Below are 26,880 nucleotides of genomic sequence, written 5' to 3' on the forward strand. Positions count from 1 at the left end.
GCACCTGGAGTACTGTGTGCAGTTTTGGTCTCCAAATTTGAGGAAGGATATTCTTGCTATGGAGGGCGTGCAGCGTAGGTTCACTAGATTAATTCCCGGAATGGCGGGACTGTCGTATGTTGAAAGGCTGGAGCGATTGGGCTTGTATACACTGGAATTTAGAAGGATGAGGGGGGATCTTATTGAAACATATAAGATAATTAGGGGATTGGACACATTAGAGGCAGATAACATGTTCCCAATGTTGGGGGAGTCCAGAACAAGGGGCCACAGTTTGAGAATAAGGGGTAGGCCATTTAGAACGGAGATGAGGAAGAACTTTTTCAGTCAGAGGGTGGTGAAGGTGTGGAATTCTCTGCCTCAGAAGGCAGTGGAGGCCAGTTCGTTGGATGCTTTCAAGAGAGAGCTGGATAGAGCTCTTAAGGATAGCGGAGTGAGGGGGTATGGGGAGAAGGCAGGAACGGGGTACTGATTGATAGTGATCAGCCATGATCGCATTGAATGGCGGTGCTGGCTCGAAGGGCTGAATGGCCTACTCCTGCACCTATTGTCTATTGTCTATTGTCTATTGATCATTCTCAATCAGTACCCCGTTCCTACCTTCTCCCCATATCACCTGACTCCGCTTTCCTTAAGAGGCTTCTAAATAGGCATGTGGTATCACAGGGAGTAAGGATTGTCAAGAAGGCTTTTGGGACATTGACCTTCATCAGTCAGGTTATGGAGTATAGAGGTTGCATTTGGCCCATATCCCTTTTATACCTTGACCATCCATGTACAGGTCCACCACTGATTTTCCGGCACCCTTGGTTCCAAAGACTTTCTGGATTATCCATTTTGCTGGACCGACAGAGGTTACGGCCTTGACGGACAAAGATACCAGCCCGCAAATTATATTATATTAATTTTACTGATATTTGGCTGATTGTATGCCTCATCTTCCCCTCAGCTAACAATGCACCATTCTACATTTCCTTGATTATCGTCTGCTTTGATCTGTTGTTTTCACACCTTATCCTACCATATCTCTAGTCTCCCCCTCCCCTGACTCTCAGTCTGAAGTAGGGTCTTGACCCAAGAAGTTACCCATTCCTTTTCTCCAGAGATTCTGCCTGTCCCGCTGAGTTATTCCAGCATTTTGTAACTATCTTATGTATATACCAGTATCTGCAATTCCTTCCTACACATTATGTTAAAGTTATACAAGACTTAGAAACATAGAAAATAGGTGCAGGAGGAGGCCATTCGGCCCTTCAAGCCAGCACCGGCATTCATTGTGATCATGGCTGATTGTCCCCAATCAATAACCCGTGCCTGCCTTCTCCCCATATCAATAGACAATAGACAATAGGTGCAGGAGTAGGCTATTTGGCCCATCTGGACTCATCCAACATTGGGAACATTTTTCCTGCATCTAGCTTGTCCAGTCCTTTTATAATTTTATATGTTTCTATAAGATCCCCTCTCATCCTTCTAAACTCCAGTGAATACAAGCCTAGTCTTTTCAATCTTTCCTCATATGTCAGTCCCGCCATCCCAGGGATCAATCTCGTTAACCTACGCTGCACTGCCTCAATTACAAGGATGTCCTTCCTCAAATTAGGAGACCAAAACTGTACACAATACTCCAGATGTGGTCTTACCAGGGCTCTATACAACTGCAGAAGAACCTCTTTACTCCTATACTGAAATCCTCTTGTTATGAAGGCCAACATGCCATTAGCTTTCTTCACTGCCTGCTGTACCTGCACACCAACTTTCAGTGACTGGTGTACAAGGACACCCAGGTCTCGCTGCACCTCCCCCTTACCTAACCTAACTCCATTGAGATAATAATCTGCCTCCTTGTTTCTGCCGCCAAAGTGGATAACCTCACATTTATCTATATTATACTGCATCTGCCACGCATCTGCCCACTCACTCAACCTGTCCAGGTCACCCTGCAACCTCCTAACATCCTCTTCGTAGTTTACACTGCCACCCAGCTTTGTGTCATCTGCAAACTTGCTAGTGTTGCTTCTAATTCCCTCTTCCAAATCATTAATATATTTGGTAAACAGTTGCGGCCCCAACACCGAGCCTTGCGGCACTCCACTCGCCACCGCCTGCCATTCTGAAAAGGACCCGTTTACTCCTACTCTTTGCTTCCTGTCTGCCAACCAATTTGCTATCCATGTCAACACTCTACCCCCAATACCATGTGCTCTAATTTTAGTCACCAATCTCCTGTGCGGGACCTTATCAAAGGCTTTCTGAAAGTCTAGATACACTACATCCACTGGCTCCCCTTCATCCATTTTACTTGTCACATCCTCAAAAAATTCAAGAAGATTAGTCAAGCATGATTTCCCTTTCATAAATCCATGCTGACTTGGTCTTATCCTTTTACTGCTATCCAAATGCATCGTTATTACCTCTTTAATAATTAACTCCAGCATTTTTCCCACCACCGAAGTCAGGCTAACTGGTCTGTAATTCCCCATTTTCTCTCTCGCTCCTTTCTTGAAAAGTGGGATAACATTAGCTATCCTCCAATCTACAGGAACTGCTCCTGAATCTATTGAACATTGGAAAATGATCACCAATGCGTCCACTATTTCTAGAGCCACCTCCCTGAGGACCCTGGGATGCAGACCATCAGGCCCAGGCGATTTATCATCTTCAGTCCCATTAGTCTACCCAATACTATTTCTCGCCTAATGAAAATTTCTTTCAGTTCCCCTACCCCCCTAGATCCTCTGTCCTCCAGTACATCTGGGAGATTGTTTGTGTCTTCCTTAGTGAAGACAGATCCGAAGTACCTGTTCAAATCTTCTGCCATTTCCTTTTACCCATAATCATTTCACCCGTGTCTGCCTTCAAGGAACCCACATTTGATTTCGCTACTCTTTTTCTCTTAACATATCTAAAGAAGCTTTTACTGTCCTTCTTTATATTCTTGGCCAGATTCCCCTCGTACTTCATCTTTTTAGCCCGTTTTGTTACCTTCTGTTGTCCTATGAAAGTTTCGCAATCCTCTGGCTTCCGGCTACTCTTTGCTGTGTTATACATCTTTTCTTTTAGTTTTATTCCATCCCTAACTTCCCTTGTCAGCCACGGTTGCCTCCTACTCCCCTCAGAATCTTTCTTCCTTTTTGGAATGAAATGATCCTGCGTCTTCCGGATTATGCCCAGTAATTCCTGCCATTGCTGTTCCACCGTCAATCCTGCTAGGATCCCTTTCCAGTCTACCTTGGCCAGCTCCTCTCTCATGTCTTATAGTCCCCTTTGTTCAACTGCAACACTGACGCTTCCGATTTAACCTTCTCCTTCTCAAATTGCAGATTAAAACTAATCATGTTATGATCACTACCACCAAGCGGTTCCTTTACCTCGAGTTCTCTTATCAAATCTGGTTCATTGGACAACACTAAATCCAGAATTGCCTTTTCTCTGGTAGGCTCCATTACAAGCTGCTCTAAGAATCCATCTCAGAGGCACTCTACAAACTCTCTTTCTTGGGGTCCAGAACCAACCTGATTTTCCCAGTCTATCTGCATATTGAAATCCCCCATCACCACAGAGGCATTACCTTTCTTATATGCCAGTTTTAACTCCTGCTGCATCTTACACCCTACATCCGGGCTACTATTTGGGGGTCTGTAGATAACACCAATTAGTGTCTTCTTGCCTTTACAATTCCTCAACTCAATCCACAGTGACTCCACCTCGTCAGTCCCTATGTCTTCCCTCGCAAGGGACTGAATTTTGTCCCTCACCAGCAGAGCTACCCCACTGCCTCTGCCCACCTGCCTGTCCTTTCTATAGGATGTATAACCCTGAATATTAAGTTCCCAGGCCCGATCCTCCTGCAGCCACGTCTCTGTAATCCCCACAATGTCGTATCTACCAACCTCTAACTGAGCCTCAAGCTCATCTACTTTACTTTTTATACTTTGCGCATTCATATAGAATACTTTTAATTCCTTACTCATCTCACCCTTCACATCAATCCCTATCACACTTGGCCAAACTCTCCTATCCCTTTGTGAGCTTTCTTTCCCATTAATTCCGGGGCCATTAACTATCCCTTTACTCTCTTTCCCTTTAACTCCATCCTTGACTATCCCATTTGACACCCCCCCCCCCCCCCCCCCACCCCTTATTTAGTTTAAAACCACCTGTGTAGCAGTGGGGCAAACCAGTGCCAGAATGCTGGTCCCACACCTGTTAAGGTGCAATCCATCCCTTTTGTACAATTCCCCCTTACCCCAAAACAGATCCCAGCGATCTAAGAATCGAAATCCCTGCCCCTTGCACCATTTCCTCAGCCACACATTCAGGTCGTGTATCTCCCTGTTCCTGCTCTCGCCAGCACGAGGAACTGGAAGCAAACTGGAGAATACCACCCTGGAGGTCCTGCTTTTCAGTATTTTTCCGAACTCTCCAAAGTCACGCTGCAGAATATTCATCCCCTTCTTTCCGACATCATTTGTGCCAACGTGCACTACCGCTTCCGGCTGTTCACCTTCACCCTTGATTTCCCTTGGCGAGGCCACATTTGGAGTATTGTGTTCAGTTTTGGTCACCCTACTAGATGAAGGATGTCATTAGGCTGGAAAGATTTACAAGGGTGTTGTTAGGACTTGAGGGCCTGAGCTGTAGGGGGGAATTTGAACGGGCTAGGACTTTATTCCTTGGAACGTAGGAGGATGAGAAGTGACCTTGTAGAGGTATATAAGATCATGACAGGAATGTGGTAGGGCAGATGCATAGAGTCCTTTATCCAGACTAGGGAAATCAAGTACCAAAGGATATGGATCTATGGTGAGAGGGAAAAGATTCAATAGGAACCTTAGGAGGAACCTTTTTACTCAGAAGGTTGTGGGTATGTGGAATGCTACCAGGGGAGGTAGTTGAGCCAGGTACTAAAACTGCATTTAAAAGGCATTTGGACAGATACATGAATGGAAACAATTAAGGATATGGACCAAACCCAGGCAGGTGAGATTAGCGTTGTTGGGACATCTTGATTGGCATGGGCGAGCTGGGCCAAAGGGCCTGTTTCCGTGCTGTCCGATTCCATGGCTCCATGGATATGCAGAGAATGGAGGAATAGACAATAGGTGCAGGAGGAGGCCATTCGGCCCTGCGAGCCAGCACCGTCATTCAATGTGATCATGGCTGATCATTCTCAATCAGTACCCCGTTCCTGCCTTCTCCCCATACCCCCTGACTCCGCTATCCTTAAGAGCTCTATCTAGCTCTCTCTTGAGTGCATTCAGCGAATTGGCCTCCACTGCCTTCTGAGGCAGAGAATTCCACAGATTCACAACTCTCTGACTGAAAAAGTCTTTCCGGATATGCATCACGTGCAGGCAGGCAGTGGACATTAGTTTAACTTGGTATCTCATTCAACACAGACATTGTTGGCTGAAGGCCTGTTCCTGTGCTGAACTCTTACAACATTTGAGTTGTTCATGTTTCCGTAAATAAGTTCCAATTTTAAAAGACACAAATGTTGCTGCTGGGTTCTTGTTTTTCATTTAACACGGTGACACGGACCTTATCTGTGTAAAGCCAATGAAGTGCCGACTGGATGCCCCATGTAAGCTAGTCCTACCGGTCTGCATTTGGCCCATATCCCTTTTATACCTTGTCCATCCATGTACAGGTCCACCACTGATGTTCCGGTACCCATGGTTCCAAAGACTTTCTGGATTATCCGTTTTGCCGGACCGACAGAGGTCACGGCCTTGATGGGCCGAGATACAGGCCCGCAAATTCAGCAGTGGATGTCGGCTATGGGAACAGATCGGCCGGCTCCGGCCAGGCCAGAGTTCCAGAGGCCCAGCCGCCGGCAGTAAATTCGACCCGCGGAAGTCGGCTATGGGGACAGATTTGCTGGCTGGCCAGAGTTCCAGAGCCCCGGCCGCAGAGGGCAAATTCGCACTGCTGATCGGCACGGAAGTCCCGATGAGGTTGAGACCGGCTGCCTCGCCCGGCCTAGGCGCCAATTTTTATGGGGGGCGATTTTGTCCAGATTAAAGGGAGTGGGCCGAATCCACCGGAAAATGGGTGGTGGACCTGTACGTGTCTGAGTGTTCAAGTTTTAAAATCTGCCGACAATGTTGTCAATTAGCTATGTAAGTAATGATCTGCTGCAGATTTAGTCTAGCAGTTCCATCGCTGCCCTTTTCCCCAAAGAAAAAGATTGCTTAACGTTTACATATAATTTGTTATATTCAATTGGTAAGATTGCTGTTATATTGCTGTATAATTATTCTGTGTACATGTTGACATAAGTTGAAGTAATCTTTGAAATTGTTTGTCTTAAATGATAATTTCTCTTATAACAAATGCATTATTCAACTTTCAAATTAAAATTTGGGATCTCTGGCAACATAACAGACTAATTTCATGCAATTGTGTGAAAAGCATTTGGTTATATTCTGACTGATTATGAGAGGGACCTAATTAATCAAATCTGCTTTAGTGAACACTTATTGCTCGAGTCCAGCATTTCAGTGCATCATTTTAGCTTCTCTCCTTTCAGACACGCTGCTGATTGACTACCAGTTCACCTTCAGCCTCTCTCAAGAGGATGACCGTCACTACACTGCCATTAACTTTGTTGCCACCCCTCAGGAGGTAAGTATTTCCAATGACTGACTTCAGATCAGGCCTTAAATTGGCGCAGTGTCTCGGCTGAAAATGAGATTAGGACCGTTTGGCCTATTTCTTGCTGACAAAATTCACAGGACACATAATCATATTGAGCACTAACAGCTACTCGTTTGACAGTTCAGGTTAGCGATTCCGCGGGTCTGATGAAATGTGCGACTAACCACTTGAGTACTGAGGATAATGGAAAATGAAGGCTTGACTATTTGCCCATTGGTTTTTTTTCTGTGCTTCAAAGGTTTTGGCTGTTCTCAATTACTCAATTACATTGAATCTTCATAACTTTCATATTCTCAGTTTGGGTCTATTGTGTCACTTTTTAAAATCTATGATCTTTATGTTGGAGGTTGATTTGTTTAGTTTAGAGATACAGCACGGAAACAGGCCCTTCAGCCCACCGAGCCCGCGCTATAACCAGCGATCCCCGCACATCAACACCACCCAACACACACGAGGGACAATATACCCTTACACAGATGCTCCCCGATGTACGATGCTTCAACTTGCCATATTTCAACTTTGCGATGGTGCAAACGGCAGCTCGCTTCCGGCCACGCGATCAGGTGTATTAAATGCATTTCCATCTATGATATTTTCGGTTTACGATGGGTTTCTTGGAACGTAACCCCGTCATAAGTTGGAGGAGCACCTATACCAAGTCAATTAACCTCCAAACCTGTACGTCGCTGGAGTGTGGGAGGAAACCGAAGATCACGGAGAAAACCTACATAGGTCACGGGGAGAACGCATTAACTCCGCACAGACAAGCACCCATAGTCAGGATTGAACCCAGGCCTCTGATGCTGTGAGGCAGTAGCTCTATCACTGCACCACCGTGCCACCCTGTGCTTCAAATGCTTTGGATGGTCCCGATTACTCTAGGTTGAATCTTTATAACTTTCATATTCCCAGTTTGGGTCTTTGGTGTCGCTTTATTAAAACTATGATCTTTATGTTCGAGGCTGAGGGGAGACCTCAGTACGGGTTGATTAGTACGGGTGTCAGGGGTTATGGGGAGGAGGCAGGAGAATGGGATTTTAGATTTTTTTAGATTTAGAGATACAGCGCGGAAACAGGCCCTTCGGCCCACCGAGTCCATGCCGTCCAGCGATCCCCGCACATTAACACTATCCTACACACACTAGGGACAATTTTTACATATTACCCAGTCAATTAACCTACAAACCTGTACGTCTTTGGAGTATGGGAGGAAACCAAAGATCTCGGTGAAAACCCACGCAGGTCACAGGAAGAACGTACAAACTCCGTACAGACGGCATCCGTAGTCAGGATCGAACCCTGAGTCTCCGGCGCTGCATTCGCTGTAAGGCAGCAACTCTACCACTGCGCCACCGTGCCACCCCTTTAAAGGGGATTAAAGGGGAAGATAGATCAGCCATGATTGAATGGTGTCGACTTGATGGGCCGAATGGTCTATTTCCGCTCCTATAAACTTACGAACCTATAACATATTGATTAGTAGGACTGGCTGTTACAATCCCTGAAGCTTTGCACTACAATTAAGGTCAGCGTGGATTTGGTGGGATTGTTTCCATGCTGCACTTAAGAAGGATGGTTGGCACTGTACCTTTCACTATGTACCACTGAAATAGTCCAGCCATGAGTGGTAAGTTGTTGAAAGGAGGATACAGATACACTCATTTGCTCTTCAACTTTCCTCTGCCCCAAGTTACGACCTGATAGAGGTATAAACATTTACGAGAGGCATGGAGAAGGTGGACAGTCAAGTCCTTTTCACCAAGGTGGAAATGCCAAAGGCTGAAGGGCATACATTGAAGGTGAGAGGGGCAAAGTTTAAAGAAAACGTGTGAAGCACGTTTTCTTTTTACACAAACAGTGGTGGATGCCCGGAACATTATAAATGGCTCGATTGTAATCATGTATGGTCTTTCTGCTGACTGGATAGCACGCAACAAAAGCTTTTCACTGTACCTCGGTACACGTGACAATTTATAATGTGACTAAGCTGAAACTGGACTTCATGCTGCCCGGGAAGGTGGAGGAGGTGGAATAGATAATGGTGTTTAAGAGGATTTTAGTGAGGCACTCTCTCCAACACAACCACATCCTTCCCTTAAAACAGTATATATAGTACAAGAACAGGCCCTTCAGCTTGCAAAGTCTGTGCCGCACATGACTCCAGAACCAACTCTGATTGTCTGCACATAATCCATATCCCTCCATTTCCTGAATTGTTATATGCCTGTCCAAACGTCTCTTAAATGCCACTATTATATCAGCCACAACCACCTCTCAACCACCACCGGCAGCAATGTCCAAGCACTCACCACCTTCTGCATAAGTGTAAAAAGAAACTTGCCCACGCAACTCTTTTAAACTCTGCCCCTCTCACCTTAAAGCTATGCCCTCTACTGTTTGATCTTTCCATGCTGGGGTTGTTTCAGAACGTCTATCCTATCTATGCCTCTTTTATATACTTCTATCAGGTCTCCCCGCAACCTCAGTAGTTCCAGGGGAAACAATCCAAGTCTGTCCAACCTCTCTTCCTGCAGCTAATAACCCCTAAGCATCAGTTATTCATAAATCATAGGAGCAGAATTAGGCCATTTGGCCCATCGAGTCTCCTCTGCCATTCAATCATGGCTGATCTATCTTTCCCTCTCAACCCCATTCTCCTGCCTGCCCCATAATTAATTTGACCATATGCATCAAATTATTTTTTCCACTCAAGTTTCTTCACCGCCACAAGCTGTTTTTTAAGGCTGATTTGCAAAGGTTTGATGCGGCACCCTAAGTCTTATATTCTATGCCCTGGCATATGAAGGTAAGCATGCCGTTTGCCACCTTCGCCACCTTATAAACCTTTTTGAGAGGAACCTTAAATAGCCTGTCCTTATTTCAGAGAAAGCAGCACGGAAGTCCCATGTGGAAGAATTAGGGAAAGGGAAAAATATCAATAAGAAAATTCTTTTGATTACTGCTCAGTGATAGCAGATGAAAAATATCAGCATATCGAAATTGAGTGAAGAGTGGATTTTGCTTAGCTCTAATTTTGTGGCCTCTAAAGTTGAATAGCTTCATCCACACGTGTAGTGATCATTCCATCAGGAGATATTTGGGGGTAAAGACGAGCTCCAAACTTAAGCCTTGTTAAACTTTGTCCCACTTCATGGATGGAAATGAGAGTTTGCAGCTATCAACAAGATACTGCTTAAAAATGTGAAGTTTTAAAAATGGGAAATGTCCACCCTATCTCTACTGCAACTAAAGGATATCCGCATAGAATTTTCAACGTTCCAACCTACCTAATTTTATTCATAGGCTTTTCAAAGCCAGGTCAAGTCAAAAGATAAGCCCAGAGATGCAAAGGACATCTTGTTGTTTGTGCTCTCTTGTGCTATTGGCCTCTTGACATCTTGTGCTCTCTGTTACTTGGTGCAGAGGAAAGTCGAAGAGCAAATGAGTGTATTTGCATCCTTCTTTCAACAACTTACCATTCTTGGCTAGACTTTTTCAGCAGTCATAGTGAAATGACCCTTAACCGTCTTTAAAGGCACCCCAGCGGTATGGACATTGACTTCCCTAACTTCAAGCAACCCTTGATTGATCCCTGGGATGGCGGGACTTTCATATGAAGAAAGACTGGATAGACTAGGCTTGTACTCGCTGGAATTTAGAAGACTGAGGGGGGATCTTATAGAAACATATAAAATTCTTAAGGGGTTGGAGAGGCTAGATGCGGGAAGATTGTTCCCGATGTTGGGGGAGTCCAGAACCAGGGGTCACAGCTTAAGGATAAGGGGGAAGTCTTTTAGGACCGAGATGAGAAAACATTTCTTCACACAGAGAGGTGAGTCTGTGGAATTCTCTGCCACAGAAGGTAGTTGAGGCCAGTTCATTGGTTATATTTAAGAGGGAGTTAGATGTGGCCCTTGTGGCTAAAGGGATCAGGGGGTATGGAGAGAAGGCAGGTACAGGTTACTGAGCTGGATGATCAGCCATGATCATATTGAATGGCAGTGCAGGCTCGAGGGGCCGAATGGCCTACTCCTGCACCTATTTTCTATGTTTCTATACTTTCCACCTCTCTCCATCCCTCCCCTTCCCGCTTCTCCGACCAGTCTGACCGTCTCCGACTACATTTTATCTCTGTTTGCTTTGTTGTTACCTCCCAGCTAACAATGATCTATTCTACATTTTCCCTGATCTCTATCACCTTTGTCCTGTTTTCACACCTTATATTTCCTTATCTTTGTATCTCCCTCTCCTTTGATATCAGTCTGAAGAAGGGTCTCGACCCGAAACGTCACTCATTCCTTCCCTCCAGAGATGCTGCCTGTCCCTCTGAGTAACCAGCATTTTCAAGAGTCACGATTCAAGAGTGTCTATTGTCATGTGTCCCAGATAGTACAATGAATCAAAAAACAAACAATGGTAGTGCAATAATAATAATAAGAGTCTATTAATCAGAACTTATTTGAGGTTGTAGTGTTTAATAGCCCGACGGCCTTAGGGAAGAAGCAGTTCCTGAACCTGGACGTTACAGTTTTCAGGCTCCTGTACCTTCTTCCCGATGGCAGGGGTGAAATGAGTGTGTGTGGCCAGGGTGGTGTGGGTCTCTGATGATGCTGGCTGCCTTTTTGAGGCAGTGACTCCGGTAAATCCCTTCGATGGTGGGGAGGTCAGAGCCGGTGATGGACTGGTGCTCACCACTTTTTGCAGTCTTTTCCGCTCCCGGGCATTCAAGTTGCCGAACCAGGCCGTGATGCAACCAGTCTATGTGCTCCCTGCTGAACACCTGTAGACGTTCAAGAGAATGCTTTCTGACATACCGAATCTCCGTAATCTTCCCAGGAAGTAGGGCGTTGATGTGCTTTATTTATAATTGCATCAGTGTGCTGGGTCCAGAAAAAATCTTCGGAAATATTTATTCACAAAATGCTGGAGTAACTCAGCAGGTCAGGCAGCATCTCGGGAGAGAAGGAATGGGTGACGTTTCGGGTCGAGACCCTTCTTCAGACTGATGTCAGGGGGGCGGGACAAAGGAAGGATATAGGTGGAGACAGGAAGATAGAGGGAGATCTGGGAAGGAGGAGGGGAAGGGAGGGACAGAGGAACTATCTAAAGTTGGAGAAGTCGATGTTCATACCACTGGGCTGCAAACTGCCCAGGCGAAATATGAGGTGAAATATGAGGCGAAATATGAAATCTTCGGAAATATGCACGCCCAGGAATTTGAGGTTTTTTGGTCTCTCCGCCATCGTCCCGTTGATATAAACAGGATTGTGGGTCCTCATCCTTCCTCTTCCAAAGTCCACAATTAGTTCATTGGTTTCACTGATATTGAGAGCCAGGTTGTTGTGCCATTTGGTCAACCGGTCGATCTCACCTCTATACTCTGACCCATCACCATCTGTAATTCGTCCAACAACGGTGTTGTTGTCGGTGAACTTGAGGATGGAGTTTGCACTGTGTCCGGCTACACAGTGATGAGTATAGAGTGAGTAGAGCAGGGGGCTGAGCACGCAGCCTTGAGGTGCTGCCGTAGTGATTGTTAATGAGGAAAAAGTATTTCTGCCAATTCGAACAGACTGGTCTGTGGATGAGGAAGTCGAGGATTCAATTGCAGAGGGATGCGCAGAGACCCAGTTCCGTGAGCTTGCTAACCAGCTTGGAGGGATGATGGTATCGAACGCCGAGCGGTAGTCTGTAAACAACAGCCTGATGCAAGTGTTTTTATTGTCCAAGTGGTGTCTATCTTAAGTGCAGCATGAAAATAGTCCTTCGGCCCACTAAATCATTCGGCCCATCGAGTCTACACCATTCAATCGTGGCTGATCTATCTTTCCCTCTCAACCCCATTCTCCTGCCTTGTCCACATAACCCCTGACCCCCGTATTAATCATGAAGCTGCCAATCATCACCTTAAAAATATCCATTGACTTGGCCTCTCCAGCCGTCTGTAGCAATGAGCTCCCTAGGTTCACCACCCTGTGACTAAAGAAATTCCTCCTCGTCTCCTTTCTAGGGTTTGTCCTTTTATTCTGAGGCTTTGGCCTCTGATCCTATCCCAGGTTTGCACCTACTCCCTACACAGAGGAGCGATTTACAGAACCCAATTGACCTACAAACCTGCATGTTTAATTTTGTGATGTGGGTGGAAACCAGAGCACCTGGTGAAAACCCATGCGGTCACATGGAGAACTGTCAAACTCCACACAGACAGCACCCAAGGTTAGGATGGATCCAGGGTCTCTGGCGCTGTGAGGCAGCCGCTCTACTAACAGCACCACCGTGCTGCACGCTGAAGTTTGGAATCTTGTCAGTCAAGTTTGGAACTTCAATATTTGGATAGCGAAGATACTGTCTTTATCTTGTACTAAATGTAAATGGCAGATGCAGTTTAATGTGGATAAGTGTAAGGTAATCCACTTTGGTGGTAAGAATAGGAAGGCAGAGTATTATCTGAGGAAGGACATTCTTGCTATTGAGGGAGTGCAGCGTAGGTTTACTAGGTTAATTCCCGGAATGGCGGGACTGTCATATGTTGAAAGACTGGAGCGACTAGGCTTGTATACACTGGAATTTAGAAGGATGAGAGAGGATCTTATCGAAATGTGTAAGATTGTTAAGGGGTTGGACACGTTAGAGGCAGGAAACATGTTCCCAATGTTGGGGGAGTCCAGAAGAAGGGGCCACAGTTTAAGAATAAGGCGGTAGGCCATTTAGAACGGAGATGAAGAAAAACTTTTTCAGTCAGAGAGTTGTAAATCTGTGGAATTTTCTGCCTCAGAAGGCAGTGGAGGCCAATTCTCTGAATGCATTCAAGAGAGAGCTAGATAGAGCTTTTAAGGATAGCGGAATCAGGGGTATGGGTAGAAGGCAGGAACGGGGTACTGATTGAGAATCATCAGCCATGATCACATTGAATGGCGGTGCTGGCTCGAAGGGCCGAATGGCCTCCTCCTGCACCTATTGCCTATTGTCTATAAATGTTATTCACGTTATTCCCTTTGTGTATCTGTACACTGTGGATGCTCGATTGTAATCATGTATTGTCTTTCCACTGAGTGGTTAGCACGCGACAAAAGCTTTTCACTGCACCTCGGTATACGTGACAATAAACTAAACTAACTAGCCTGTCATGAACTAGCTGGTATTTACCAGCAGCAGCTAAGCCATTGCACTGCACACTCCAGAAATGTGTTGATTTTATTTTTAAACTGTGACCTCACAACTTTGTAAATCTCAGCACTTTACCTCTTCACGTTAATACTTTTTATAATTAACTGTATATTCTGTGGAAATGTAAAATGTATGTACTTGTCTATTGCAGCAAAACCGAGACCTGGATATGTTTATCAATGCATCAAAAAACTTCAACCTGAACATAACGTGGTCAAGCAGTTTCTTGGGTGAGTTTAATGGTGGCAGCAAATGCATTGTGGAGCTGACGTTTTGTTGTCTTTGCACGCGCTGAAACTGAGAGTGAATGTAATGGAATATCCATATCATTCTTTGGCTACTGCCTGATGTAAGTGAGTAAAAATAACAATCTTTTAGATCATTAACGTCAAAGTGATGGGGCATTGATATGTTCTGCTTGGGGTTAGCAATAAGACAAGGTGGCACACCCATCTTGCAAGAAATGGGATCCAAAGTGTGGCAGATGGACACTTTGGGACCAGTGACCAAATTCCTATTAGTTTTTAAATAGTTATGGAAAAAGGTAGGCACAAAATGCTGGAGTAACTCAGCAAGTCAGGCAGCATCCTTGGAGAAATGGAGAGATTATGTTTTGGATGGGCACCCGTCTTCATGTTGAAGAAAGGTTCCGACCCAAAATGTCACCTGTCCATGTTCTCCAGGAGTGCTGGTTGACTAGCTGAGTTACTCCAGCTCTTTGTGCCTTTTTAAAAAATGTAAACCAGCACTGCAGTTCCTACTTTACTGCAGATGGAGAAAGATAGGCCGGGTCTACAGAATAAAGTCCTTAATTGGGGCAAGGCAAATTTTGAAGGCATTAGATAGGAACTTGCAACGGTTGAATCGGCGCAGGTGTTTGCAGGTAAAGGATATTTGGCAAGTGGGATGCTTTTGGGAAAGAGATAAGATAATGACACACGATATTGAGCCAGCGGTCAAGAAAATGGAAGCTCTGTGGTTTAAATACATCGTTTTTGGTAAACAACTTATTTCCATCAGCAGCTGCAGAGCAAAATCAAGTACAGGTTGAACAACGATTCTCCGGCACCCTCAGTTCCAGAGCCTTTCTGAATTATCCGTTTTTCTGGACCAACAGAGGTCATGTGATAATTAAATGACAGTATACCCCTGGCCCGCGAAGGATAGCCCTCCCATGTCGCTAAAGAACCACAGAGAGCCAGAAACTTAAATAAAACAAATATAAGTTAACACTTAAAGTTAGCATGCAGGAACAGCAGGCAGTGAAGAAAGCAAATGGCATGTTGGCCTTTATGACAAGAGGAGTTGAGTATAGGAGCAAAGAGGTCCTTCTACAGTTGTAGAGGGCCCTAGTGAGATCGCACCTGGAGTACTGTGTGCAGTTTTGGTCTCCAAATTTGAGGAAGGATATTCTTGCTATTGAGGGAGTGCAGCGTAGGTTCACTAGGTTAATTCCCGGAATGGCGGGACTGTTGTATGTTGAAAGACTGGAGCGACTAGGCTTGTATACACTGGAATTTAGAAGGATGAGAGGGGTTCTTATTGAAACATATAACATTGTTAAGGGATTGGACACGCTAGAGGCAGGAAACATGTTCCCAATGTTGGGGGAGTCCAGAACCGGGGGCCACAGTTTACGAATAAGGGGTAGGCCATTTAGAACGGAGACGAGGAAAAACTTTTTCATTCAGAAAGTTGTAAATCTGTGGAATTCTCTGCCTCAGAAGGCCGTGGGGGCCAATTCTCTGGATGCTTTCAAGAGAGAGCTAGATGGAGCTCTTAATGATAGCGGAGTCAGGGGGTATGGGGAGAGGGCAGGAACGGAGTACTGATTGTGAATGATCAGCCATGATCACATTGAATGGTGGTGCTGGCTCAAAGGGCCGAATGGCCTACTATTGTTTATTGTCTATAAAATGTGAATGGAATGACCTGCCAGTGTGGTGTTAACACTTTGCCCCAGAAATGACAAAATCTTGACTTTTTTGCTCATTTTTGTCTCGAGTCTCACACGTGAACACTTCTACCTTCATGTGAGCTTTCGCCTGGTCTGTTTCCTCTCTTTTCAGATGCATTATAACTTTTTATCAAACAGCTACTTAGACTTGGATTTTTTTCCTCTCTCAGCAGGGACACCACCAGGAGAAGAAATGCCGATCATTTCAAAGACCAACATCAAAGAATACAAGGATAGCTTCTCCAATGAGAAGTTCGATTTTCGTAACAACCCTAACATAACTTTCTTTGTGTACGTAAACAACTTCACCTGGCCTATAAAAATACAGGTTGGTTTTTACTGTCTAAATTTAAAAAAATGTATCATCTCCTTTACCTATAGGTTTTTATCATTCATATCAGCAAGTTCCTTGGAATAGATATCACCAGCAATTTGTCCTTGACGAGCTACAATGAAGTTGTGACCAAAAAAGCACACCAACACCTCTCCTGCCTCAGAAACCTCAGGAGGTTTGACATGTCCCCAACACCTCTCACCAACTTCTGCATGTGCACCATACCCTGGCGTGTCAGGCAGATGAACTCAGAGCCTGGATGGGCACCGTATCTGAGGATGGATTTGCTGGTTCTGGAGAGGGTCCAGAGGCGGTTTACGAGAATGATCCCAGGAATGAGTAGGTTAACCTACGATGAGCGTTTATCGGCATTGGGCCTGTACTCGCTGGAGTTAAGAAGAATAAGGGGGGACCTCATTGAAACATACAGAATAGTGAAAGGCTTGGATAGAGTGGATGTCGAGAGGATGTTTCCACCAGTGGGAGAGTCTTGGACCGGAGGTCATAGCCTCAGAATTAAAGGATGTTCTTTTGGGAAGGAAATGAAGAGAAATTTATTTAGTCAGACGATGGTGAATCTGTGGAATTCTTTGCCACAGAAGGCTGTGGAGGCCGTCAGTGGATATTTTTAAGGCAGAGATAGATAGATTCTTAATTAGCATGGTGTCAGTGGTTATGGGGAGAAGTCAGGAGAATGGGGTTAGGAGGGAGCGATAGATCAGCCATAATTGAATGGCAGAGTAGACTTGATGGGCCGAATGGCCTAATTCCACTCCTATTCCTTATGACCGTATAAGATTGTGATACCGTAGACATTAGAGGAAAAATGATTGAGAGTTAAGTTAAAGGAGAATTTTCAATAATTCTCAATTCATATTAGGAGCAAAAGTGTAACTAGGAAGAGACTAGGCCTCCTTAAAGATCAATGTGGCCATCTGTGTGAAATGGGTGAAGTCTTAAACATTTACCACTTGTCTGTATTTGCAATTAAGAAGGTCATGGTAGGTTGTGAATTCAGAGACGAGAACAGTGATATACTGAAACATGTTAATTCATCCCTTTCCCCGCTCCCCCCACCCTGACACTATCCTAAAGTGTGAAAACATACACCTGCAGGGACAGTTGCTTCCCAGCTGTTATCAGGCAACTGATTCATCCTGTCGCCAACTAGAGAGTAGTCCTGAACCACTATCCACCTCATTGGTGACCCTTGGACTATCCTCGATCGGAATTTGCTGACTTTACCTTGCACTGATCATGTAAATGGCTCGATTGTAATTATGTACTGTCTTTCTGCTGACTGGTTAGCACACAACAAAAGCTTTGCACTGTACCTCGGTACACGTGGCAATAAACTAAACTGAACTGAACAGTTTTGAAGGGGGGGTAGCCACAGGAGTCACCTGCACTCCCTGTTTATTTCCCTTCCCCACGGTCACCTCTCCTTCTGGACATAGGCATGACCACCTCGCTCTGCGCTTTATCCAAGGAGCCCTCAATCTCCAGGATGGTCCCGATTTGTTCCATTCAGGATAATTAGAAAATCGTTTTTCTTTTATCTTTTAATTGCCGGATCTTGGATGTCTTTGTGTTCCGAAACGGCTTCTTCAACTGGAATAATGTGATTTAAATTTCCCTGATAATTGTACGTCTTTGTGCATCTAATCAGCAACAACCGTAAACGATAACATTTTAATTTGTTTGCTCCAAAGAAGAATCATTCTACCTGTTTGAGCAAAGAGGTATTTTTAGGAGGAGAGGCAGTGCAGTGTGATTAAAGACTAGGTGTCTTGGCAGGTCTGGATCGGTTGCAATTAGGTAGAATGGCCCCTTAGAAAGTTCAAATGGAAGTCTCTTAAAACCCCAGGAGATTAATCTGTCACAATCTCATTATTTTGCATGATATATGACATAAGCAAAGACTCTACATAAATATGTTAAAAGGTCAATGAATGGTTTCAAGGGAACTGATCCATTTTTGAAGCTGGAAATAATTTTTTGCATTAAAATTTTAAATCCATTCAACAAAAATTTGATAGCAGGATAATATTTTTCACCCCAAATGTAGGGTGGCGCAGTTGGTAGAGCAGCTTCCTCACAGCGCCAGAGACCCTGGTTCGATCCTGTCCTCAGATGCTGTCTGTGTGGAGTTTGCACGTTCTCCCTGTGACCACATGGGTTTCCTCCGGGTGCTCCGCTTTCCTCCCACATCCCTAAGACTTTATTTTAGTGCTTCAGATACTTTAGACATACAGTACCGAAACAGGCCCTTCGACCCACCAAGTCCGCGCCGACTAGCGATCACCCCGTGCACTGTACCTCGGTACACATGGCAATAATGTGATACACACTAGGGACAATTTACAGTTTTTACCGATGCCAATTAACCTACAAACCCATGCGCCTTTGAAGTTTCGGAGGAAACCGGAGCATCCGGCCAAAACCCACGCGGTCACGGGGAGAACGTACAAACTCCATACAGGCACCACCCGAGGTCAGGATCGAACCTGGGTCTCTGGCGCTGTACGGCAGAAACTCTGCTGCTATGCCACCGTATCGCCCAAAACGTGTGGTTTGTAGGTTAATTAGCTGCTATAAATTATCTCTAATGTGTAGGAATGAGAAAGTGGGATAACAGAACTAGTGTGAACAGGTGATCGATGGTCGACGTGGACTTTGTGGGTCGAAGGGCCTCTTTCCATGCTGTATCTCTAAACTGAACCAAGTATACTTTACGCATAATATCAATATCACAGCAAATACAGTTCAGACATGCCTTCTCCACATTCATTGTGCAATCCTTTTAATTAGATAGTGGCCCAAATTACACATTGGATGTGACTGAACTGCTCGTTGATGGTTCGTGATCAACATCTTAACCCCTGTCGATGGCAATTAAAAAATATATAATTGTACATGCTCCAGATTTTTTTTTTTACTTGACTCTGGATGAGGCAAGTTAAAACATAGAAACATAGAAAATAGGTGCAGGAGTAGGCCATTTGGCCCTTCGAGCCTGCACCGCCATTCAATATGATCATGGCTGATCATCCAACTCAGTATCCCGTACCTGCCTTCTCTCCATACTCCCTGATCCCTTTAGCCACAAGGGCCACATCTAACTCCCTCTTAAATATAGCCAATGAACTGGCCTCAACTACCTTCTGTGGCAGAGAATTCCACAGATTCACCACTCTCTGTGTGAAAAAAAACTTTCTCATCTCGGTCCTAAAAGACTTCCTCCTTATCCTTAAACTGTGACCCCTTGTTCTGGACTTCCCCAACATCGGGAACAATCTTCCTGCATCTAGCCTGTCCAACCCCTTAAGAATTTTGTAAGTTTTTATAAGATCCCTCCTCAATCTTCTAAATTCCAGCGAGTACAAGCCGAGTCTATCCAGTCTTTCTTCACATGAAAGTCCTGCCATCCCAGGAATAAATCTGGTGAACCTTCTCTGAACTCCCTCTATGGCAAGAATGTCTTTCCTCAGATTAGGAGACCAAAACAGTACGCAATACTCCAGGTGTGGTCTCACCAATGCCCTGTACAACTGCAGCAGAACCTCCCTGCTCCTATACTCAAATCCCCTCGCTATGAATGCCAACATACCATTCGCTTTCTTCACTGCCTGCTGCACCTGCATGCCTACTTCCAATGACTGGTGCACCACGACACCCAGGTCTCGTTGCATCTCCCCTTCTCCTAATCGGCCACCATTCAGGTAATAATCTGCTTTCCTGTTCTTGCCACCAAAAGTCACAACTTCGGAATGCCCAAGAACAGGCTAGACCTCCCCCCCCCCCCCCCCTCCCCATTGACTCCATCTACACTGCCTTGGGAAAGCAGCCGACATAATCAAGTTCCTTTTTCTCGCAGGCCATTCACTCTTTCCCCTGCTCTCCTCTGGCACAAGGTGTAGAAGCTTGAGAGCACGTATCACCAGACTCGGGTATCTGTCCCTCTCTTCCCCTCCCCCTTCCCAGATCTCCCTCTATCTTCCTGTCTCCACCTATATCCTTCCTTTGTCCCACCCCCTGACATCAGTCTGAAGAAGGGTCTCGACCCGAAACTGAGATGCTGCCTGACCTGCTGAGTTACTCCAGCATTTTGTGAATAAATACCTTCGATTTGTACCAGCATCTGCAGTTATTTTCTTACACCAGACTCAGGAACAACTTCTTCCCTTCTGTTATCAGGCTTCTGAACAGTTTTCCAATAGGTTAGGATATAGTCCCAATATCCAGCCTACCTCATCGTGGATATCAGACTTTTTCTCTGGAGCTGCATTATTACAATGCTGTAAACTATACTCTGGTATATTTTCTTTGCTTGACCTGTTGAATATTGAATTCATATAATGCAGGTCCATTGAACATGCTCTGCCCCGGTCCCCTTCTATCTCAGCTCAGAGAATAATATAAGTAAAACTGCCCTAATCATGCATGAAGACTAATTACGTTATAGTAGTGTCTGCTTTTGCTCTCCTGAAGTACACTGAATACTATTATCTACCTAATTTATTTAATGACTTTATCATGTTCAATATCGTGGAACGTGATGTGGCGCAGCTGGTAAAGCCGTTTTCTCGCAGCTCCAGAAACTGGGTTCAATCCTCGCCTCAGTCACTGACTGAGCGGTCTGGATAGTGGGTTCAATCCTGAGCACAGTCACTGAGCGCTCTCCGGATACTGGGTTCAATCTTGAGCTGGGTGACTGTCTTGAGCGCTCCAGATACTGGGTTCAAACTTGACCTCGGTCGCTGTGTGCGTGGAGTTTGGACATTCTCCCTGTGACGGTGTGGGTTTCCCCTGGATGCTCCCGTGTCTTCCCACATTGCAACGACACACAAGCGGGTACGTTAATTAGACATTATAAATTGTCCCCAGTGAGTGGTAGAATCGGGGAGGGGTTGATGAAAATGTGGGGAGAATAGAAAAAGAGGGTTTTAGTGACAGATGAATATAAATGATGTTTAGTGGTCAATGTGGACTCGAGAGAGCCTGTTTCCGCGCTGAATAGTCCGGTATCTTTATAGTTCTTACAAATTAAATGAATATTTTAGCTGTGTTTTAAATATAATGCATGCCCCCTTTTTTTCCCTAGATTGCCTTTTCTCAACATAGCAACTTTATGGACCTTGTACAGTTCTTTGTCACCTTTTTCAGGTTAGTATACCGGTTTGTTTTTAAAAAAAGAATGTGGTGCTAATTTTTCTAAAAACCAGTATCTGTTTACAAACAGATTTTCTGCTGTAGAACCTGATAAAGCCGGATAAATATCTGCCCTTACAACAACAATGTAAGGACTCGTCTGATAACTTGGGAGTTTCCAAACCGTCACTAACGACATAGTGAAATTGTTGGATGAATAGCTATGTTACCGCATATATCAAGTGTCAAGTCAAGAGAGTTTTATTGTCATATGTCCCGAAACGGAACAATGAAATTCTTACTAGCAGTAGCATAACCGATATGTAAACATAGTTCTCTGTATAACCCATAACGAACAACCAAAGAAAGTTCAGTATGTAAATATTGACAGCAATAATAATAATAATAATAATGCATTTTATTTATATAGCGCTTTTCATATACTCAAAGACGCTTTACAGAGATTTAGAGAACATAGGGAAATGAATAAATAGATAAATAAGTAAATATGTAAACGAACAGAGAAAGGAAACCATTTTGGTATCGGTACGACTTACGATGCTGCGACTTACGATATTCTGACTTTACGATGGTGCAGAGGCGATACACATTCAGTAGAAACCGTACTTTGAATTTTGAATTTTTATCTTTTCCCGAGCTAGGCTATGATGTTGGGTAGGTTAGATGGCTATTATGTTGGGTAGGTTAGATGGCTATGGTGTTGGGTAGGTTAGGTGGCTATGATGTTCAGTAGGTTAGGTGGCTATGATGTTTGGTAGGTTAGATGGCTATGATGTTCGGTAGGTTAGATGGCTATGATGTTTGAATGGTTAGGTGGCTATGATGTTCGTAGATTAGGTGGCTATGATGTTGGGTAGGTTAGGTGGCTATGATGTTGGGTAGGTTAGGTGGCTATGATGTTGGGTAGGTTAGGTGGCTATGATGTTGGGTAGGTTAGGTGGCTATGATGTTCGGTAGGTTAGATGGCTATGATGTTCGGTACGTTAGGTGGCTATCTATGATGCTCGGTACGTTAGGTGGCTATGATGTTTGGTAGGCTAGGTGGCTATGATGTTCGGTAGGTTAGGTGGCCATGATATTCGGTAGGTTAGGTGGCTATGATGTTCGGTAGGTTAGGTGGCTATGATGTTGGGTAGGTTAGGTGGCGATGATGTTCGGTAGGTTAGGTGGCGATGATGTTCGGTAGGTTAGGTGGCCATGATATTCGGTAGGCTAGGTGTATTAAATGCATTTTCGACTTATGATATTTTCGATTTAAGATGGGTTTATCGGAACGTAACCCCATCATAGGTCGAGGAGCATCTGTATATTAAACAAATAAAGAACCAATAGTAGTGCAAAGACAAAAATAATGCCCAAAGTCTTTTGTACCTTTCCATTGCACAATCGCATCAGTGAATGCCAGTTACGCCTGTGAATGCTACTGCGTTTTTATTTGAGGTAACTGTCACATAATTATAGATGCAGTAACAGTGGCCGTCTTCTATATTAAGCCGCACCTCAAAGTGCAATACCTTAGGGTGGGACAATACCATTGCCATCATGTAGGAAGGAACTGCAGATGCTGGTTTAAACCGAAGATGGACATAAAATGCTGGAGTAACTCAGCGGGACAGGCAGCATCTATGGAGAGAAGGAATGGGTGAAGTTTCAGGTCGAGACCCTTCTTCAGACCATTGTCATTGTGGAAAAAGGAACTGCAGATGCAGATTTACACGAAGGTGCTGCAACAACTCAGCGGGTCAGGCCACATCTCTGGAGAACATGGATAGGTGAAGTTTCGGGGCAAAATCCTTCTTCAGACTGATTCAGTCTGTTATTGTCAATAGACAATAGACAATAGACAATAGACAATAGGTGCAGGAGTAGGCCATTCAGCCCTTCGAGCCAGCACCGCCATTCAATGCGATCATGGCTGATCACTCTCAATCAGTACCCGGTTCCTGCCTTCTCCCCATACCCCCTCACTCCGCTATCCTTAAGAGCTCTATCCAGCTCTCTCTTGAAAGCATCCAACGAACTGGCCTCCACTGCCTTCTGAGGCAGAGAATTCCACACCTTCACCCCTCTCTGACTGAAAAAGTTCTTCCTCATCTCCGTTCTAAATGGCCTACCCCTTATTCTTAAACTGTGGCCCCTTGTTCTGGACTCCCCCAACATTGGGAACATGTTTCCTGCCTCTAATGTGTCCAATCCCCTAATTATCTTATATGTTTCAATAAGATTCCCCCTCATCCTTCTAAATTCCAGTGTATACAAGCCCAATCGCTCCAGCCTTTCAACATACGACAGTCCCGCCATTCCGGGAATTAACATAGTGAACCTACGCTGCACGCCCTCCATAGCAAGAATATCCTTCCTCAAATTTGGAGACCAAAACTGCACACAGTACTCCAGGTGCGGTCTCACCAGGGCCCTGTACAACTGTAGAAGGACCTCTTTGCTCCTATACTGTCCTGTATTTAAAAGCAGAAGTGTCAAACTGTGGCTAGTTGATCATAGCAGCCTGCATTCTGTTATTTCTTGTGGTATTTGCAGACAGATTCAGAAGCTTGTAATTTTTTTTCGATGCGCCCACTTCATAGAGTGTTTTGTGCCTCCACTTTCCAAATTTTCCATACTTATTAAAAACTATTAAATCAAAGCAAAATGGTTTTATAATTGCTTTTCCGGGAAAGAAGCTCATGTTGGTTGAAGAAAGATCATGTTGCTGTTATATAAAACGTCGGTGAGGCCACATTTATTGTGCCGAGTTTTGGGCACCATATTATAGAAAAGATGTAGTCAAGCTAGAAAGGGTGCAGAGATTTACGCGGATGTTGCCAGGTCTTGAGGGTCCCAAGTATTGGATGAGGTTGAGCAAGCAAGAAGCCTTTTGCTTGGAGCGCAGGAGGATGTGGGGTGATCTTATAAAGGTGTACAAAATCAGGAGAGGAATAGATAGGTAAATACAGAGTTCTTGCCCAGAGTAGGGGAATTGAGAACCAGAGGACATAGGTTTAAGATGAGGGGGGAAAGATTTAACAAGAACCTGAGGAGTAACTTTTTTTTACACAAAGTGTATGGAACGAGCTGCCGGAGGAGGTAGTTGGGGCAGGTATTATCGCAACGTTTAAGAAACATTTAGACAGGAACATGGATAGGATAGGTGTGGAGGGATATGGGCCAAACGCAGTCAGGTGGGACTAGTGTAGATGGGGCATGTTTGCCGGAGGGACGGTTTGCATTCTCTCACCTTTTCCCAACAGTCCTACCCGTCCCCACTCTGCCAGTTTGAAAAGCCTAAGTTTGAGCTTTATAGACACAAGGAACTGCAGATGCTGGTTAAAACACAAAGGAACTCAAAGTGTTGGAGTACATCAGCAGGTTAGGCAACATCTCTGGAGAACATGGATAAGTGACGTTTCAGCTGGGGTCTGAAGAAGGGTCTCATCCTGAATCGTCACCTATCCATGTTCTCCAGAGATGCTGCCTGACCTGCTGCGTTACTCCTGCACTTTGTGTCTTTTTCAGCATTACAGTTTACAGTAGAGGTTTTGGGAAGAGATGTTTTTCGTAATCCGTGTTGTCCATGAATCAGTGTTACTCATAATTAGAGCCCCAGTATGTGTCTCACACAAATGGAATTATGTGATAATCAGTGCAGCACATTTAAATTTAAATTCATAGGTTATAGGAGCTGAATTAGGCCATTCGGCCCATCAAGTCTACTCTGCCATTCAATCATGGCTGATCTATCTTTCCCTCTCAACCCCATTCTCCTGCCTTCCCCCCATAACCCCCGACACCTGTACTAATCAAGAATATATCAATCTCTGTTTTTAAAATATCCAATGACTTCACCTGCACAGCCGTCCGTGGCAAAGAATTCCACAGATTCACCACCCACTGACTAAAGAAATTCCTCCTCGTCTCCTGTATATATATATATATATATACATATATATCAACATAATATGTTGATTCTGCTTATTTATGCACGTTAATAACATGAAAGACTGGAAATCTTATGTGCTGATGCTTCAACAAGGGCTAACTAAACAATGAGTGACTATTATGGAGTATACCTTATGCCGACTGTCTGTGCAGCTGGATTTAAGCAGCTATTCACCACGCAGAGTGATAACATTTTTGTTGACAATGATGTACAATATTTCTCAGTAAGAAGTTACTGTGACCTATTCATACAACTGCATGGTGAAATGATTCACCCATCTTCGCAACCTCATGTCAAACTGAACGCATTTACGGGTCACAGTAATCTTGTGGTGATGTGCGTAAGAAACGATCGACTAATGTGCTGAAGATTGCTCGAGGTTATGTGCCGTTTGAAGAACAGTGAAACAGGATGACGGATGCAGATAATAACTTGAAAGTGTTTAAGCTGCTGCAGTTTGGGGGTGGTTAGGTGGGTTTTGAAGGAATCTGTCTGGAAAATGAGGATGCCAAAAGTTCAACTCTTCTGTTCTGTCTTGTCAGGTGACTAAGAATTGAAAGTTTAGTTTAGTTTAGAGATACAGTGCGGAAACAGGCCCTTCAGCCCAACAAGTTTGCACCAACCTGCGATCCCCGCACACTAAAGCTATCCCACACACACTAGATGGGACATCGCCCAAGATGTCCCATCTACACTAGTCCCACCTGCCTATGTTTGGTCCATATCTCTGTAAACCCATCCTATCTATGTACCTGTCCACATTTTTTTTTCAAACATTGTGATAGCATCTGCCTCAGCTACCTCCTCCGGAAGCTCGTTCCATATACCTACCGCCCTTTGTGTAAAAAAGATGCTCCTCAGGTTCCTATTAAATCATTCACCCCTCATCTTAAACCTATGCTATCGGGTTCTTGATTCCCCTACTCTGAGTAAAAGACTGTGCATTTTACCTATCTATTGCTTCAATGATCTTATACATCCCTGTAGGATTACCCCTCATCCTCCTTCGCTCCAAGGCATAAAGTTCTAGCTTGCTCAACCTCTTCCTATAGCTCAGGCCCTAGAGTCCTGGCAACATCCTCATAAATCTTCTCTGCACCCTTCCCAGCTTAGCAAGATCTTTCCGATAACAGAGTGACCAACACTGAACACAATACTCTGAATGAGGTGTCATCAATGTCTTGTTCAACAGTAACATGACATCCCAACTTCTGTTCTCAAAACACTGACTGATTAAGGCCCGTGTAGGTCCTGCCCTGGTTAGACTTTATAAAAGACAACCACTCGCATTTCTCTATGCAATTCCCTCAACAATTCCTCAACCCACTTGCCCCACAAATCAAGATTCTGCTGCAATTTCATGCTGACTACAATCTTCGCTGTCTACAATACCACCCACTTTTGTGTCAGCTGCAAACTTGCTAATCATGCCTGGTATGTTCTCATCTAAATCATTGAGATAGATAGCAAACAGCAATGGGCCGAGCACCATAACCATAGGGCACACCACTAGTCACAGGCCTCCAGTCCGAAAAACAACCTTCCACCGTCACCCTTCCATTGAGCCAATTTTCTATCCAGTCAGCAATTTCTCCTTGGATCCCATGCGATCTAACCTTCCAAAGCTGCCTACCATGTAGAACCTTGTAA

The 26,880-nt window shown here is 44.5% G+C and overlaps 1 protein-coding gene across 1 annotated transcript in view; it reads left to right on the forward strand.

The window, feature by feature from the left end:
• The window catches only part of atrn (attractin), a 339,856-nt gene that overhangs the window by 199,131 nt on the left and 113,845 nt on the right, over window positions 1-26,880 (forward strand). Inside the window, exons 22-25 of the mRNA XM_078406639.1 lie at window positions 6,536-6,630; window positions 13,982-14,060; window positions 15,958-16,115; window positions 21,226-21,287. Of these exons, the coding sequence (XP_078262765.1) occupies window positions 6,536-6,630; window positions 13,982-14,060; window positions 15,958-16,115; window positions 21,226-21,287 (394 nt within the window). The remainder of the gene's footprint in view (window positions 1-6,535; window positions 6,631-13,981; window positions 14,061-15,957; window positions 16,116-21,225; window positions 21,288-26,880) is intronic.

Source organism: Rhinoraja longicauda, chromosome 1, assembly GCF_053455715.1.
Source record: "Rhinoraja longicauda isolate Sanriku21f chromosome 1, sRhiLon1.1, whole genome shotgun sequence".
NCBI lineage: Eukaryota > Metazoa > Chordata > Chondrichthyes > Rajiformes > Arhynchobatidae > Rhinoraja > Rhinoraja longicauda.